The sequence below is a fragment of the Oxyura jamaicensis genome, chromosome Z (genome assembly GCF_011077185.1).
Source record: "Oxyura jamaicensis isolate SHBP4307 breed ruddy duck chromosome Z, BPBGC_Ojam_1.0, whole genome shotgun sequence".
Classification (NCBI taxonomy): domain Eukaryota; kingdom Metazoa; phylum Chordata; class Aves; order Anseriformes; family Anatidae; genus Oxyura; species Oxyura jamaicensis.
The window spans coordinates 60,932,479-60,944,788 of NC_048926.1; the positions used below are offsets into that span (position 1 = coordinate 60,932,479).

General features: G+C 43.0%; 1 protein-coding gene across 1 annotated transcript; it reads right to left on the minus strand.

Annotated features, from left to right (window-relative positions):
* Positions 1 to 917: 917 nt before the first annotated feature.
* On the minus strand, positions 918 to 11,233 carry STARD4 (StAR related lipid transfer domain containing 4). The gene is made up of 5 exons (XM_035310911.1): positions 10,967 to 11,233; positions 8,066 to 8,115; positions 6,454 to 6,580; positions 5,159 to 5,273; positions 918 to 4,638 (listed from the first exon to the last, which is right to left on the minus strand). Exons 1-5 carry the CDS (start codon positions 11,069 to 11,071, stop codon positions 4,412 to 4,414), a joined length of 624 nt encoding a protein of 207 aa, XP_035166802.1. The 5' UTR covers positions 11,072 to 11,233; the 3' UTR covers positions 918 to 4,411.
* Positions 11,234 to 12,310: the final 1,077 nt, after the last annotated feature.

The window sequence follows — 12,310 nt, forward strand, 5'->3', positions numbered from 1 at the left end:
AATGCATCATAAAGCTTAACTGCCGGTCTAGGACTTCAGATGTCCCTACAGTACATTTCATCTTTAGCATGCATTTTATTAATTGCTTTCATCTTCATGTCTCCCATCAGAAAATTGGTTTAGATTAGGATTAAATGTCAGAGTTTTTCTTAATAATTCTAATTAGCATACTTAATCATTTTCCAATGATCTGAAGTAGCTTCTGTACCTATCTCTACCCCACTTTGTAATATGGTGAGATGTTACATTCCCCACAAGAGTGTGCTGTATCTCAGAGGCACAGTTCCTTTTCTAAGTAAGGTAAGAGACCTGCAACTGTGCCCTGAAATCAAATGCTACAGAGCTCTCCTGCCTTCCTATAGGCTTAAAAAGAGACAAAAGCAAAGATTCTGCATATGATATGGTACAGGTATTTTCTTCCTTTGTTTGTTTATTAAACACATGTCAAAACAAATGTTCTGGAATGTAACCCTAATACACATTTTTTTGCAAGATACTATGTGCCCATGTGTTTAGGATTAACTTAATTTTGATGGTTAAGAAAACAATTCTTAAACATGTTAAAAGACAAGTAATATTAAGAGAAAACTAACAATGTTCTTCCACAGCAATCATGGGGTCATTAAAAATATGTATATAAAAGTTATGAGAAAATCCTATCTGTATCTTTTTCAAGATATTTTAATTTAGTAGAAATCTGAGTCTGAGTTGTTCTGGGAAGTCGAAATCTATCTAGGCTAAAGCAAGATTTTAAATAAAGATACTGGGGTTTGTTTTTTAGTATATGGAGACTGAAAGTATTAGAGATCACCATGCAGTTGAAGATGCTAGATAATCAGACATAACTCCCCCCAAACTAGCCGAATACTACAACTGACTGCACAGCTATTGGAAAGGATGCATCATGAGTCTGTTGCAGTTCATATTTTAATTTATTCTGCAATTGCATTCAAAATATAAACACAAATCTCTTAAGCACTGAACACAGTCAGTTAAAACCACTGTTAACACAGATTGATTTTGACTTTCTGAACATAGGCACAACTTGACTGGTTTCAGTAGAACCATGGCTCTTTTTCCAGCAATGAACCTTGTAGGTTTATTAATCACCAGCTCATATCATCAAACAGTTCTGGTTATTTATGATTACTGAAGGAATTATACACTGTCTTCACATTTTGGTCTATTAAAAGAATTATAAATTAATCAAATGTGAGATCAAGGCTTGTGCTTTTCCCAGAGTATCTGTCTGAGGTACTGTTCCACCTCCTAGCAGGCTGTGGTAGAGTACAAAACAAGCAGCACAATTACGCACAAGGTTCAATGATGAAGGTTTTCAACGACAAACAAAAGCTAAACATGAAAATCATCTTATCATTAGCTATCCTTCCCATCCACACACACAGGACCTAGTTAAAGTGCCAAACTTTAAATAAACTGGTATATTGCCTAAACCCCTGAAAAGAGTATTTATTTTCCCCCCAGTTACTAGTCATACAAAAATAATTTGATGCATTTATATACATGCTATTTCTCCCGGTATCTTGGGCACGTCATTCAGAAGCTACTTTCAGATGACACTGTCCCACTCTAGTTTAGCTGAAACACTAAACTGAGGTAATGAATGTAGCCTGTGACCCTTCCCAACAAGAATATTGGCTAACCTCACAAACATGCACAAGTTCTGCTGTTGTGATGATGACAGCAATCTACACAACATAATTTACTTTGTCTCAAACTACCTCCTAATAAGCCAAGTAACATGTTCCTGCACTTTTGTCCCCTCAGTTCTCTTCCTATTTATACCACCTTGCTCCATCTAGACTGTCCATTACCTTAGGGGGAAAGCAACACAATGGTGGGGAAAGAGGTTCTGATCTGCTCAGTACTTGATTTTGTGGCTTTCTTCGTTCTGAATGTACTCTGGTAAAAAAAAAAAAAAAAAAAAAAAAAAACCAGCTGTGCCGCATGATCTAACACTCCTCTCAATCCCTAGCTATATGAAAAGAAAGAAAGTTTTGATTTTAAACAAATAGAACACCATATGAAACTGGACACCTTTCTTACAGTTCTGTATTACTCTATAGATGAACTGTTTAGAATAATCAGTGTAGGGCTACCAGCTATGCATTGCTTCAGCAGCGTAATCAGCATACTTGGTCAATTGTTGTGCTCCTAAACTAGAATTTTTTTGACAAGCATGAGGATCCCCAAAATAAATCCTTAGGGTATGCTAGCATTTTCCATGACTTCTTTATGTGAAAACTGAAGAATTGTATTATGCTGACATAAAAACATCTAGCTCCCGTCTCTGCCTCTGTAATCTCTATTCTGTTATTAACTTTAATGTTAAGACTCATTGGCAGAAGCAATAGACTACTTGTGTTAAAACATATGAAGCCAGCTTAATCAGTGCTAAAGGAACAAATTATGATGTACCACAATGCAAAATAGAAGGCCTGCTTTGCTTTCAGATATTTGCCCTTAGTCACAAAATCTTTCCACCCCTAGGACTGTTACTGAAAACTACTCCGTCAATAGAAAGGAAACCTGCATGGAGAAAATGTATATAAAAACCACTTTCATACTTTAAATGCCAGTGATTTTCTTGTTTAAACGCAAGCCTTCTTTGGCTGCTCTGTGCTTCATCAGCCTATCTTCACTGAAAGTGTAAAAAGCCATTTCACTTAACACAAATAAGGCTTGATACTCTCGCGATGCTAGAGCCCTTATAATGGGTATTTACTACAAGGACCTTGTGATCTTTTCTGCAGTGCTCTGCACACATCCTCTCAAAAGAGTCTTGAGCTCCTGTTGACCTGCTTCTCTAACAGTGAAGTGGCTCTGTGCAGGTTTAATCTGTGCTCTTTATGGAGCAATGGAGTATTTTGCTCTATATACATCTGTATCAAAACCCCTCAATCAGCCCAGAATCTTAAAAAAATGAGACATCAATATCCAGAGGTTAGCGACTGTACATGTAGTCTATGCATGGCTTCCTCTATTATCATAGAATCATTTAAGTTGTATAAGACCCTTAAGATTATTAAGCCCAATCATCCACCTAACACCAGGGAGTGTGACTCCACCACTTCCCTGGGCAGCGTGTTCCAATCCCTAACCACCTTTTCCATGATTTTGTTCTTTTTAATGTCCAATCCAAACCTCCCCTGGCACAACTTGAGGCTGTTGCTTTGTGTCCTTGGATTGTATGTATACAGCTGGTCCCAAAATACTATGGCTCTAAGGTACTTTCCCAAATTAATGTGCAGACTTGCACTGGTAAAGCACAGGGATAATTACAATCTCACCTGAGCAAATGATGCATACCAACATTAAATTCTCAATGTAACGTTTTAAAGAGAATTCAGATTCCTAGCAGCACAGAGACCCTCCACCATCCAGTGGCTCTGAGCAACTCTACAGCTTGTGCCTGGACTTTCAGTTCCTCATGTTTTAAGATGTTCATTTCACTTACTGCAAAAATCAACAGAAAGTGCAGTCTGTACTCTTGCGGTTAAACCAATGCCTGTGTCTGAAGCAAGTTAGTGGTACTGTCTGTACTTCTAGTAACTCCAGGTTTCTCACGTTAGGAAGACAAAAATTAAGCTAGAGAACACAATTACATGCAAATTCAAGTAAAAAATCATTTAGGAGTGCAGAGTATTACAGAGGATCCATTGGATGTTTGCTATTTTGACAATTATTTGCATGATTAAAAGCCCACTATAAACTATGGAAAGACACCTGATGACTTAAATGAGCTTTGGATCAGCTGTAAGGACATTTCTTTATCTATGCACTGAGACTGTTACAACAGTTATCAAGCTACAGTTACAATATCAAAGAAATGCCAATAATGAATATATATTTTGCTAACATGAGCTAATAAGTTTCTTATGAACAGTACTGTTTAAAAATTTAGCTATGGACCATCTCAATAGTAAATCAAAGCAAATTTCTAAAACAGAAATTAAAGATGCACCTGTACAAACTACATAAACCAAAAATTTAAAGTAAATATAAAAATATATATATATTACAAAACTACATCTCCAATGAGATGCTGCCTGTACAGCAACCTGCACTCACAAAATCCTGAGTACCCTACTCTCAGTACTGTTGGTGAGAGCCGAGTTTGTAATGCATTTTTCAAGCCCACAGTCATCTTGTGTTTAGATTCAGACTACTCCTCACACAACTGCAGTGTGCTGAGCAAGAAACAAAATCTTGTGCTGTGAAATAGGAATGTATGCTAAGTATCACATCAAAGTTGTTTGGATCCCTCTACATAAAGGTTCAGGAACCATTCAGGAACAATGTTACCTCTGAACTCAGTAGCTAACCTATGCTAAGCTAAACAACGTAATTTGATTGCAAGAAACGCGTGGGCTTCCGAGTCACTTTTTGCCTATGTTTTCAGAGCCTTTTTGAGGTCAGAGTAGAAATTGGTTAGAGTACTAGCCATGGCAGTGTCTACTGCAGACTGTGGCAGCATCCCTCGCAGTTCAGTCTGAATGTAACCCGTCAAAAGGCTGTGGCTAGGATAGTCTTTAAGAGGAACACAGAACCAGCCGCAAGGGTGATTGAATCCACGGACAAAATCAGGTCTCACCTCTCCATAGTCAAGGCTAATACCTGTCAAGGAAAACAAACAAGAAAAGGAAAATGAATTTCAGAGACAAAAAATAAAAGTTTCTACCTGGGGAATTTAGTAGTAGTGACAGGCACAATTTAAGCTTTTGGATACTTGCATACCTGAAAGCTGCCTGCTCATCATCCACACTCCTTCACAAACAAGCAGAGCTTAGTAATCAGAAAATGACAGTAAAAATGTTCCTCCCATTTAGTAGGAAGCTTCTTACTTTGCTCAGTTTGCTGTATAAGCTGAGACAAACCACACAATTCATCTCTACCATTCCTGTCCTACAGTTGGCATAAATGAATCCTGTCACACGTGAATGGCTAATGGGCAAAGCAGTAACCTGTATACTTCTTTAAATCTGTAAAATCTCTAAAATACTTCTGAAATACTAATTGGAGACCATTTTATATCATTTTTGAATGTTTACTACAGAACTACCCTTAAGGTGAATCAAATCTTAAGCCAGGCAGGTGGTGCAAAGTAAGAATTGAGCAAAGGTAAGTGGTGTCTTACCACATGTTAGAAGACCATCTTCATAGCTTGTGGTGTAAGAGAAATCAACAAACTCCCTTGGTGCTATGATATTCCAGAGCTGGCCAGCAGTGGTGTAACGCATCACACAGCAGTTCTTGTTGAGTGACAGAATGAGGAGAGTAACAAAACAAAAGTATCTTAGTATAATGAATACAGGGATATTTAAGCTGGTAAGCAGCTATCCTTTTCCAAAAAGGTGGCACTATATTTCAACTACACGCTGTCCAGGAAAAAAAAAATCAGTGAGATCTGAATGGAGGTGTCATTTTTGGTCTAAAGGCTGGAAGTCCTTAAGAACTTGTAGTCTGCAACTGAGCACTGCAGCGGCTGAGGGTATCTGGCTCCTTTATATCATACTGATTAAAATGATAGAATTGTAAGTCATGTCTGGGAACTGAAGGCTATGTGCCTTTTACATGCCGTTCCCACTACCTACCAAGTCTGAAAAGATCATGAATAAATTGCAAGAAGCTGCTCTCAGTACGAAGATCCTCTGTCAAGGACTTTTAATCCACCAAGTGAACAAAACAGAATGCAAACAAGTCTTCCAAAAAGCCTTTCCTACGAGACACTTAAGTTTGTGTAAATACTAAGGAGCAATTAACAAAAACACATTATCATATAAATCCTCCTGAAAAGCCAGAGCAAAAGACAAGGCATCCATGTTCAAGCCAGATGCCTACAGGGTTTTGAAGTCATACTGGATGTCTCCAGTAAACAAAACAAGGCTAACAACTTCTACATAATCAATTTCAAAAGTATCCCTCTTTATCAAGTCTTGCCCTACAGTACAAATTATTTTGGCTCTCAGCATGAAGCCCTGCCACACAGATAAGACAACCTCTTAGGAAAAGGTTGTAGTTTCTGTAGAAGTACAAATGGATTATTAATACCCACAACTTTATTTGCTGTGGAACAGGTGAAAGTGAGGAGTATGTAAAGACTCTGGTGTGTAGAATATTACACTGTAACTCTTCTACATGTGAATTGTACCACAGCTTCCACATCTCAGTTGCAACCTTTTAGGTTTTACTCCTCTATTTTTTTCATTCATGGAAAGTTAAACGTTAAGCTTCAGAAGAGGGCTGTGAAGCCAGAAAGCATCTTCTGCAGTTACCCCCAGCACGTATTCATATTGGCGACGCAAACAAATATGCACTCAAGAAAACGTGTAAAAATATCAGTACTTATTGAAACTACTGCTTTTCTATGATGTTAGATTCAAAGACGTGCCTACACACATTTCCTTTAAAGATCTATATGCAAGTCTTTACCTCTTCAAACGTTTCCATGATGTCCATTGTAGTCATTAAGCTGTCCCAGTCCAGCCTATAAGGTCCAGGGCGAATATGATCCACAATTCTGTTAGTAACATCTTCCACCACTCCTTGAGCTTTGTAGCTAGAGAAACGTAAGTTTACATTTAAAAGTCAGAAATTCTTATTCAGTATTCCATTAGTCTGCAACAGTACACTGACTATAATACCTTGGTATCTGGAATTATAGTCAGTGGATAATTGTATCAGAAAGACAGTACAGAAGAAGATCTCTGTGTGTATCTATTCTTTTATGCAATAGGGATAATTCTGGGAAGCTTTGTCCTTATGTTGCGATCTGTATTTCTTAAATTGCAAACTCCTTCCTCAGATAAAAATCATCATGTTTATTTCTCTAACAACTTGTTATTTTACTGCTCTTGCAGGGGGAGCAAAGAAGTCCACTTGGGACAAGTAAAACTATAAGCAAATAGAAAAGAGAACAGGTATGCAATGAGAAAAACAGTCACAGTCCTCATAAAGTAGAAGTAAGAGTAGTAGAACCAAGCTAACAAGAAACTACATTATGCTTTGGCAGCCTGTGAGAGTACCAAATAATTTGGTGTAAGACTTTACAGAACATTAATTAAGTAGATACCAGAAATTTTGATTACTTGAATTACTGGGTCTCATTCTCCTGAGGGGGAAAAATTGATAATAACCATTATTTTCAAAACACTTCTTCTTCATTAAGCTGTCCTTATTAATAGTAGGTAACCAATCACACAACCCATTCATTTATTCCCTTGCACATTTCACCCCTTTTCACTCATAGTTACCTGGCTGTGGCCAACCTCAGCTGTTTGCTGAGAACGCCAGTGCCTTCTCGGTGGGTGTTTGGAAACTTATAAAAGTGTCCTTTTATAAATTGGGTGTGTTCGCAATCCTGTAGTCAGCTGCATACAGCAGCTGGCTTTGTTGGCAGTGGTTTAAGTCACACAACTTGGTGTTCATGCTAGTGTGCTGGTGGCCCAGTAGACAGTCAGTAGACTCGTGGTACCTGGGGTCATCAGCTCCAGCAGATTTAACAGGACTTACAGTACCCAGAGTGTATCAGTCCTTCAGGTACTTTCAAACATTACCTTTACACAGCACTCTTCCTTTCTTCAGACTGCTGCGTTCTAATAACTATTCTACAGAACCCAGTGACAGAAGCTCACATGGGAATGGTCTTTATGTCACACATCTTCCCCACAACTACATGCTTGATGTTTTATTCTACCAGTTGCATAGCCACTAAGAGTGTGCAAGCACTGACTGGCTTGTCACTCAATAACGCTGCAGACCTACAGAACCTGTATATGATGTATATTTCTAAGAAGTCTGGACTTACGTTGTTGCCCAAATCAGCCAGTGGGAGTTTTGTGGATACCAAGTAAGCTCAAATCATCAAAGCATAACACCCAAAATAAATGGTACAGGCCTTTACATGACAACAAGGCACACCAGATGACCCACTTAGCTTCCCCTGTGAAGGATCTGTGTAGTTTATCCACAACCTTCATTTCTGAACTCTATAAAGCACACCTGTGGAACCTTAAATATTGATCTAGTGTGCAGGCAAACTTACAGGTATCCACTGAATTCCTCTGATGGTTTACGCCACACCGTTGCATCTTTCTGAAATAAAATGGAATATATGTTACTTCTCACTTACATACCATTCTAAGATGTCCAGAAAATGCCTGTTTTTCCAATGAAAAGCAAAATGCTCTATCATTAACTGTGGCTCACCCTAAAGAGCTCTCTTGTATATTTTTCTGCAGAAAAGCAGACATCTTTCAGACCTCTTTGCTGGCAATCCTCCATTCTTTCAAAAAAAAAAACAAAAAAAAAACAGTCAATTGCCATTCTCTGTGTCAAATATTAAAAGTCTGAGCAGGTAAACAGCTTTTCAGGCCAAGTCAACTTACTAGGAATACATAGAGAGTAATGGAAAGACATATTAGGTACAACTTTTCAAGGCAACTGGAAAGCATTATCCAGCACTAATCAGGCAGGAACACCATACAATCTCTGCCTGCACTGCTGTAACACATGACCAAGCAGAAGTGTTCAGGAAATGCTGACAGTGGCAGACAAGAAAGCTTAAGTTACCCTTCTCTCCTACATGCCTAACTAGAGACGTCTTGCAGGCAGTGGTCTATTTATTTTAGAGTAAGCCAGATAAAATAAGGAAAATGGTAACATCTGTTTATTATCTAACTATAAAACGGAACCTATGCACAAAATCTCTGTAATCCATCATTAAAGAGAACACTACTTACTTTTTGTTTGGGATCACGACCATGTAAGCTCTAAGGAGTGTATGTCCTAACAAACAGCAGTGTTAAGTACTGCATCCAGAAGAACAGGGATAGTGGGACTCTCAGCAAGTTTGCTGATGACACCAAGCTGTGTGGTGTGGTCGACACACTGGAGGAAAGGAAGGGATGCCATCCAGAGGGACCTGGACAGGCTGAGAGGGGGGCCTGTGAGAACCTCATGAAATTCAACAAGGCCATGTACAAGTCCCTGCACCTGGGCTGGGGCAATCCCAAGCACAAACACAGGCTGGGTGGAGAATGGATTGAAGAGCAGCCCTAAGGAGAAGGGCGTGGAGGTGTTGATCGAAGTGAAGCTCAACATGAGCCAGCAATGTGCGCTGGTAGCCCAGAAAGCCAACCATATCTGAGGCTGCACCAAAAGCAGTGTGGTCAGCTTGGTGATGGAGATGATTCTCCCCCTTTGCTCTGCTCTCATGGGACCCCACCTGGAGCATTGTGTTCAGCTCTGGGAGTCCCAGCACATGAAGGACATGGATGTATTAGAACAAGTCCAGAGGAGGGCCACGAGGACGATCAGAGTCCTGTGAACAGAAGCTGAGAAAGTTTTGATTGTTCAGCCTGGAGAAGGCTCTGGGGAGAACTTGGTGGCCTTCCAGTACCTAACTGGGAATGTAGCAATAGAACGAGGGGTAATGGCTTTAAACTAAAAGAGAATAAATGTTGATTAGATATAAGGAAGAAATCCTTTATTCTGAGAGTGGTGAGAACAGGTTTCCCAGAGAAGCTGTGGAATCCCCATTCCTGGCACTGTTCATTATCAGGCTGGAGGGTCTCTGGGCCATCTGATGTAATGGAAGGTGTTCCTGCCCATAGCAGGAGGGTTGGACTAGATATCTTTGAAGTTTTTTCCAACCCAAACCACCCTATGATAGGCTTGGATGGTCTGTTCCTCCTTTTCAAGACTCTGGATTTATTAATTTTGTGAACAATCAACTTACATTTGGAACATTTGAGCCTACCTTATTTATGTCTATTCACAAATAAAAAATACTGTAACCACTAGCAGCATTGCTATAAAAAGGCAAAGATGCAAATTTCCTCCACTAGTCCTACCACACTGCCAAACTGAGATGTCAAAATACATTTCCACCTCCTGTGCAGGACAGGGGTAAAAAGTATTTCAAAAGCTTAGAGCTGATGCACCAGCGAAGTCTATCTAGCTTGACGAAGCAGAACTCTGAAAAGCCAAGCAGCTCAACAGAAGGGTATGCCAAACTGCTTGGGGAAAGCAGGAGATGCATTCTCTTCAAGGGGGAAAACTTCTGATAAAGCGGAGGCTCTGATACACAGCAACAGCTTGAACGCAATGAAAACATATGAAGCAACATGAGGGAAGGAACAGACAGTGATCTCACATTTTATGAGGAAGACATTTGGAAGCTGAAGCATGCATTCCTGAAGATTTTTTTCAAACATAAATGATTCTATGATTGTAGATAAAAAAGAGATTCCAAAAGCCAGCAGAGCCTAGCTACAGGCTGTGGCTCCTTGATTAGAAAGTACAAGAGAACATATCACAGCACTGCTAGTGCCAACAATATTTCAAATTTTCTTAAATCATAGAATCATTAAGGTTGGAAGAGACCTCCGAGATCATCTGGTCCAACCACCCCCCTACTACCAACATCACCCACTAAACCACGTCCCTAAGCACCATGTCCAATCTTTCCTGAAACAGGAACCTTTCCTTAAACCAGGGACGGTGACTCCACCACCTGCCTGGGCAACCTGTTCCAATGCCTGACTGCTCTTTCTGAGAAGAAGTGTCTCCTCATTTCCAACCTGAACCTCCCCTGGCACAACCTGAGGCCATTCCCTAGTCCTATCACTAGTTACCTGTGAGAAAAGGCCGACCCCCAGCTCTCCACACCTTCCTTTTGCTTCAAGAAAAGCCCCAACCCCGCACTGGTAGGACTGTGCAGGGCTTCCACAACAACGGGTACACGGCATGACACGGTGTGTCAGGGAGAACTCCTTCTGCCATCCAAACCTGTCCTGTCCCAGAAGGCTCATTGCAGGGGGCCTCTCAGAGGAAAGCCCCGAGAGAACCGCCAGATGCTTCACACCCGCGTTACGTTACGTAAGGCCCTTTTTGCTGTTCCCACGGGTGACCTGCAGCCCGCCCGCACGCTCAGCCCACTCACCGTTTTCTTGGCGACCCGCCACTCGCTGTCTGCGATGCCGTGGTACTGGACCAGGGTGTTCCGCAGCTTCGTGGCCAGGGGAGCCGAGCTGGGCAGCAGCTCCATCTCCTTCCCCCGCGGAACCGCTCACACACACACACACACACACACGTCGCCACCGGGGTCCGGAGCCGCTCCCCGGTCACGGAAGCCGATGCCGGGTCCCGCCGGCCCCGCTCGCCGCCGGCCGCCGCGCTCCGCCTACCCAACGGCCACCCAACGGCCGCCCAACGGCCGACAGCGGCAGCCAATGGGAGCGCGACCGGCTCGCCGCCGCAGCCAATGGCGAAGCTGCCCGCCCTCGGGAGAGCGCGCGCGGCGGGCGGGAGGCGGGGCGGGACGGGGTCCGGGTCGGTCCCCGCCCACGCTGGCGGCCGCCCGGCATCGCGCGACGCCCCGGCCAAGTGTCGTCACGACCTGGCTGCCGCACGGCGCCTGCCCGTTGGCTGCCGCGGGGAGGGCGGGCGCTCTGATTGGCCGCGGGGGGCGGGCCTCCCCGCCAGGCTCCCGCCCGTCAGAGGCGGCCCGGCCGGCCCCAACCTCCTGACAGGGCCCGGGCGGGGCCTGCCTCACAGCCCGGCCCTGCTCACCTCACGGCGCCCGTGCGGCCCCGCCCGACGGGGCGGGTGTTTTACAGCTGGAGCCTGCTTACGGGAAGAAACGACGCTCTTTTCTTTGGAAATGACGATTTTTGAATAAACCCGTAGTTACAGAATCACAGAATCAGTAAGAATGGAAAAGCCCTCCAAGATCATCCGGTCCCACCATCCCCTACCACCAGCGTCACCCCAAGGCCACGTCCCTGCGCACCACGTCCAACCTTCCCTGGAACCCCGGGGACGCCGGTGACGCCACCACCTCCCCGGGCAGGCCGTCCCATGCCCGACTGCTCTTTCTGGGAAGAAATGTCTCCTCGCTCCCAACCCGAACCTCCCCTGGCGCAACCTGGGGCCGTTTCCTCGAGTCCTACGGACGCGCGGAAAAGACTCCACCACCACGGGGTTGTAAAGTAGGTACACTTTATTGCGGTGCACCAGGCGCACTGGGAATAGCTTCCCTCAAAAAGTGCGCACCTGCCCGGTCGTCTCTCACACTTTTATACATGAATACTGTTACACACTACATGAGCTCTAACACATACTCATTGTTTTCCCCTAAAAGGCGGACCTCTTCCAAGAACTCATTTCCATACTCCCCGCCCTTAGCTCCTTCCAGTTGTGCCTGCACAATGTAGCCTGGTGGTCGTGGGCAGGGGTCTTTCAGGATGAGGGCAACGAGGAAGAGGAGGTTAAACTTTTTACCTTT

Coding starts and splice junctions, on each gene's coding strand:
- STARD4 (XM_035310911.1), bottom strand. CDS start 11,071: ATGGAGCTGCTGCCCAGCTCGGCTCCCCTGGCCACGAAGCTGCGGAAC. Junction 8,116..10,966: donor GGCGGGTCGCCAAGAAAACG/GTGAGTGGGCTG, acceptor ATTTTATTTCAG/AAAGATGCAACGGTGTGGCG. Junction 5,274..6,453: donor TCATGGAAACGTTTGAAGAG/GTAAAGACTTGC, acceptor TCACTCAACAAG/AACTGCTGTGTGATGCGTTA.